General features: G+C 46.9%; 1 protein-coding gene across 1 annotated transcript in view; it reads right to left on the bottom strand.

Annotated features, from left to right (window-relative positions):
• Nucleotides 1-4,572: 4,572 nt before the first annotated feature.
• Nucleotides 4,573-6,000, bottom strand: part of RASA1 (RAS p21 protein activator (GTPase activating protein) 1) — a 49,465-nt gene continuing 48,037 nt past the window's right edge. The window contains exons 25-26 of the mRNA XM_008946042.1: nucleotides 5,258-5,392; nucleotides 4,573-4,721 (exon numbers count right to left, since the gene is read on the bottom strand). Of these exons, the coding sequence (XP_008944290.1) occupies nucleotides 4,638-4,721; nucleotides 5,258-5,392 (219 nt within the window). The 3' untranslated portion in view covers nucleotides 4,573-4,637. The remainder of the gene's footprint in view (nucleotides 4,722-5,257; nucleotides 5,393-6,000) is intronic.

The raw sequence follows: 6,000 nt of genomic DNA, 5'->3' as shown, positions 1-6,000 counted from the left end.
TGAGGCTTTCATAGTTTCTTTTGTGACAAATGTGTCCATGATCTAATATTATAGCTAAACAAGGAGATTCTGACCTATAAAAATACCTAAACCTTTCACTTTTCTTTTCACTTTTTCTGGATGGGGTTTAGCAAGAAGAGGAAAGGTTATGAAGATGATGATTATGTCTCAAAGAAGCCCAAAATGGATGAGGTCAGTGAACCTATTGTACAGGTACTCGTTATTCCTCTCTAACTGCCAAGACAACAGTAACTGAGACAAACTTCTGCATCTTAATACTCTTTTACAGGTTGTTCAGAGTCCTTTTCAATTCTGTTCTTTATAAAATGAGTCAAAGTTCCTTCTCGTCTGCACTCAGGAGTGTTCTTAAATACCCCAGAGTTTTGGGGGAGAGGGGAGGAGCACCCAGGCCATCCTTTCTGCTGTTTGCTGTGCTTCCAGAGTTCTTTTGACAAACCACAGGAAAACGTAGCTGAGTATTTCCAGCGTGTCAGGCTCCATGATGCCAGTGAGGGGAAGCAGCTGTGAAATGGAGATTCAGAATAGCGAGATGAAAGGAGGCTTAGGAAGGTTGAGAACTGAACAGTTCAGGAGAAATCCTGGCCCCTCAGGTGGAAACTCCTAAGGGTATGGATGAAATAAGTGAGTGTATGCTGAAATAGACTCAAGCAGGCTTTTTTCACCCCAGTTTTATGTGGTGGTTTTTCTGCTGGACATCATCGTTTCTGCGATTGTTTTAATTTACTCTCTTTGGCTTCCTGCACAAAGCAGAAGTGGCCTGCTGGACTACATTTCAACGTCAGCCAATTTGCCTGCAAGGCTTCTTTCAGTTGCAGATGGGTAGTGAGTACCTCAGGGTGCAAGGCCAACTATAGAGAAGGTGGAGATGGACAGAGGAGGGTAACTGAGCCAATGAAACCAGAATTAAGGCAGTCCTTCAGATCTTTCCCAGAGAGTAGACTGATGGGGTGAATTCACGTGGCATACAGCATTACACAGTAACTTCTTGCACAGATTAAACAGCTCCTGGAATTCAGGATTAAACACTGCTGTATCTGAACTGCCAAGGGTTTGTGTAGTTTCATTCCCAAGCAGTAATCACACACAGGAGCAGATCTGGGCTGGCCAGGACAGAAAGCAGAAAGCCTGCTTACCTTTTTTAAAGCATGCAGTGTGTGCACACTGCTCAAACCTCGAGACCTCCCTAATCCTGTAGTTAGCTGATGTTAATGGTGTTTATATCTCTAATACAAGTGCACAGTCAATCCTCTCCTGTTTGTAAGATTTTTGTTTCTTGATGCATCAGGTTACAGCTGCAGTTAGTATCCATAGCAAGTGAAAAGGGGCTGATAACAGCCCTGTCCCTGTGACTTCAGGCGTGGATCACTGGCTTTAGGGGTAAAGGGCTCAGTCCTCACGAGTTCAGGTATTTTGTAGTCGTTCTTCTGTTCATGGAATACTTCTGCTAGGTATTAAATCCTGACCATAAAGGCCGTAGGGTTTTTTTGGTGTGGGTTTGGCAGGGGAGGATTGTGGTTGTCTTGATGAGCAGCACAGCATGCTTGCAGAAGCAGGAAGTGGGGTGTAGTCCCAGGGGGCTTTCGATCCTGTGTTCTGGGATTAGCCACCATTAGCTAAAATAAATAGAAAAATAAAATCTTCCCTTTGATAGAAATAACTTGGTCAAGTAAATGTTTTATTCTGTGCACAAGACACTGAGCACACTCTGTAACACTGTTAGGGAGGAGCACGTAAGAAACATTTTAAAGAGTCCAGGAACCCAAAACTCAGCTGGAGTCTCCCAGTGGAGTAGGGCATGCTTAAAGAACTCCCTTAAGGGCTCATGTTGAGCAGGGAGAGGGAGTCTGAGCAGAAACCCAGGTCTTGGAGTACTTCAGGAAAGGAGATGTCCTTTCATATCATTCAGCAGTTCTTGGCCGTGATCTTGGGACAAAGGGAACTTCACAGACTTGCGTTTTGTCGAGCAGCTTCTGTGTTGTCTGAAGTGAATTCCCACCTGCAGCTGGGGCCAGCCTGGTGTGTTAACTGGGACGGCAGCAGCTGCCCACCTGCCAGAACCAGCCTGGAGCACTGTCCTGGCAGAGATGCTCATCTGCCAGGCAGTGGGGACGGGCACTGTGCTCAGAACAGTCTGAGTGTCTGCTACCAGAAATACACAGTTCAGAGGCGTTCTGTTCTGGAGCTCTCCTCGGCTGGGTCCCTGCGTGGAAGCTGGTGTGCACCATCTGCCTGCACTCAGGTGCTGCAGTCCCACCCTGCTGCAGGACAGTGTCCACATGCTGCTCAGGGCCTTGCTCTTCTCTCTTCTGTCAGGAGGAGTGGACTGATGATGACCTTCTGGAGGCCGGGGAGTGCTGAAGGAGGGTGGACTCCTGCCAGTGCAGAAACTCCTGTTTGGCGTCGAGTGCGGACCTGTCTGCTGCAGGGTTCTTACACTGTCATCAGGGAGGTATTCTGCCTTTACCTATCTTTGCAATAAAACATTTTTCTCTACTAAAATGCTGATGGGTTGTAGTTCCATTAAACCTTCATCCATTCAAGGTTAAAGAGGCATAAGAAAAGCTTGCTTTAAGAAACGTGTCGCTCAGGGAGGAGTTTCAGTGGGGGAAGGGTTTGAGCTGTGGCCTCGGCGTGGGCTTGCAGCAGCGTCAGGCTGGGTGTTGAGCAGGAGAGGCCTGGCAGGAGGCCTGCAGGTGCTCAGGGCAGGACGTGCTGTCACTGAAGCAGCTGCAGGAATGGTGCTCCTGTAACGCTCGGTGCAGGGGCACCAGGGGGCTGCAGCAACGTGTTTTACACCATGGAAAGGAACAGTCTCTCCTCTGCGACTTACTCCACCGTGACTGCCTTGCGTGGTGGTGACTGAGATGAGTTTTTCAAATCTTCCTAAATAGTTAGACTTTGCTGCAGATTTGGAAGACAAACTATTTCTTTCTCAGATGCTGCTGTAGGACAGCATTTCTACAATACACACACTTAAATGCAGCTTTGGGAGCTTCCTACTTTTATTCTCATTGCTGCATTTTGTATGTAATGGGTAAACAGCCAAATCTGTTCTCCAGAGTCTGCATTTTTACCGTGTTCTGTTAGCAACACCCAGCCCGCTGCATCTATGTAATAATCCCCTTTAACCACACTGTTTTTGACAAATCCTGTACCAGGGGCATCCACTGACTGGTCGGATTGCAGTTGCTCCCCAGGAAGCCTGATGCCCTTTACACAACACCTTCATTGTCAGGTGAAGGAAGCGTGTTGTGGTGCAGTGCAGGCCCTGCACCGAGGCCCTGGGGGGCTGGAGGCTGCAAGCAGAGCACTCAGCAGTACTGTAACCTCATAAACTGGGACTGGTGTGACCCAGCAGTGTACAGGCTCAATTAACTGGTGTGGGAAAAATTTATCTTCTCATGAGACGCAGTTTAGTGCAGGCTTGGCAGAGAGGCCAAGGGGTGGTCCTGTAGGATGATCCAAAATATAAATTGGGTAGCACCAAGGCTGTGCAAGGTGCTTCCTGGACCAGCTGCACATTTTACTTCTAACACATGCCTTCTCACCCTGTGAGAGAGTCAGGCAGAGATGAAGGCTCCTGGACAAGGTAACGCTGTCCTGAGGGTTCAGGCTGGAACAGGGATACTGCATGAACACTTCACAGCACATCCTGCCTGCAGGCACCACGAGCAGCTTCCACAGCACCAGTGAGCCAGTGCTGTAGAGTTCATCATTTGCAGCTTCATTTATTTTCAAAACTTGTAAAAATAGCATTTCTTTGTTAGACTTACAGTAGACAAGAGACCGACCACTACCTATTTTATAAAATGGTTTAATGAATGCATGCATGTCTGATACAATGATCAATAAATTTACTGGAATTCAAATTATTTACTGCTGTAAATAATTTACAAAAGCATTGTGATTTATCTGGATATACAGTCATTGATGGAAGAACTATTCAGACTGAATCAATGGCATGTCAAAAGAAAAAAAAAAAAAATTAAGCTGACAAAACCCATTCTGCATTTTCTCTTTCAACATGATTCCAGCAAGAGAAACAGCGTGGTATAAAAAGTGTACAGTAAAGATTGTTTCTACCATAACATCAAATTCTGGAAACTGTAAATACAAGTTAAAGTGGCTGAAACAGTCAAAAGTCAGAATTATTGTCACCAGTCAGAAATTACAGTAAGAAATGTTATCCAGTTATACGTGGCTGTCAGAACAACACATTTCGTGTCGGTTGACAGCTCTTTCCCCATAAGACAGCAAAACTTTGGCAATCAGAGGTGCTGAAAATAGTTCTCAGAGTTCGAGACACAGTCACAGCGTTTTCTGTGCGGAAGGTGAACTGTACACCAAGGCTCAGAGGTCGTGAAAACTGCTTCCAAGTGGAAAAAGTGCAAGTGTCCTGCACAGACAGATAGCTTAAAAAGCTGCTGGTACAACCGTTCACCAACAGAATCTTTGTTTTGTTTTCAGGGTTTTTTTCTTTTTTTTGCATAGTTCACACATCACTGGGAACGTGACAGGGTGTGCTGTTTTTGGCAAGAGCAAGGAGAAGAGTGGTACTGGTGTGGAGTCACCATGTCGGGCATGCTGGATCCATGCAGAAGGCAGGTGGAGGGCTGCTACCTGCTGTTGTTAGACACGGAATACTGATTTTGTTTTTGTTGAAGCAGTTCAGTAATGGCCAAGAGCTTCTTAAGAACATGCTGTGGGAAGAGTCAGTAAAACCCTGTTAGCCACCAAAAACAACAGTCTTGCTCGAGACGCACTTTCAGCATTGAACTATCAGGCCTGCTACTAGAAGATTTAAAAAAATGTTACTGAAAAACCCAAATAAACAGCTTATTACCTGCTCTAAAAAGGGTTACATTGAATTATGAACTTGCCTTTTCCCCCCACGCATCTCTGCTCCTCGGGGGTAGCAGAGAGGCCAGAGGAACTTGCCAGGTCCTTGACTAAATGTGCTGGCAAACCAGGAAGCAGAAATGAGGTATTAATAGGAGGCTAACAAAAGTAAATTAGTTCTCAACTGAGAAAACCCCAACATCCTAAAAACTACCAACCCAGAGAGGCTGTCAGAGGACAGCAATTCTGTGGGTTTAGGCTTCCTCTCAGAACTAAAACTTCCTCTGGAAAGCCTCTCGGTTTCGTTGCAGGATGCAATGAAACTGACCGCCTGCTGGGGAGGCTGGCAGCCCGGGGGAGGAGCCGCCGCGCGGGGCCGCCCGCGGCTCTCCCTCACCTGCATGACGCCGCGCTCGTTGCTGAGGGTCCGCAGCTCGTCCGAGTGCGCCACGCAGATCTCGTGCAGGGCGGCCAGGTCGCGGGACAGGTCGGTGCGGGAGTGCTCCGTGGGGTCCGGCAGCTCGGGGACGTTCTGCGAGAGAGGGGGATGACAGCTCTGCTGGCACCTGCAGCCTTCCCCTCTCAGCTCCGCCTCCAGCCCCTCTCCCACCGGGAGTCAGGTTTTATGTGCGTGCTGCGACTTCTGCTCCTGACTGAAGCTTCTCACTAAAAGATCCCGTGTGGCTACGCTACCACTGAGCTGACCAGAAAGTTCCTGCACGGACACTCATAACCTTCCCCCAGATGAGGGGCAACCCATCCATTGGGTGCTTTTTGTTTTTTCCAATATATGTTGCTACTGTTCTCTCATTTAAAAATGCTGTGACTGTGCCACACTCCTTTTGATATTCTATCAAAACGTCCCTAGAGTTCTAGGTCACTTTTAAGGGATCAGTTCAGAAAGCGTGACACCATTTTTTATCTTGCTTTTAAAAAAATGAATTCTTGGTTCAAAAATACACATACGTAGCGCGAGGACTAAACCCCTGTGCCAGCTATCACACCCAGTAATGCTTTAAAACAAACAAGGCAGGAACAACTTCCACACTACAGTGCCTAGAATCTGGCAACGCCTAACTGAAATTCAACCCAGTATTTTTTAAATCAGAAAAAAAAAAAATTCAGTCCCTGGTCAAAATC

The sequence above is a fragment of the Merops nubicus genome, unplaced genomic scaffold (genome assembly GCF_000691845.1).
Source record: "Merops nubicus isolate BGI_N331 unplaced genomic scaffold, ASM69184v1 scaffold15608, whole genome shotgun sequence".
NCBI lineage: Eukaryota > Metazoa > Chordata > Aves > Coraciiformes > Meropidae > Merops > Merops nubicus.
This window is presented reverse-complemented; position numbering and strand designations above follow the sequence as displayed.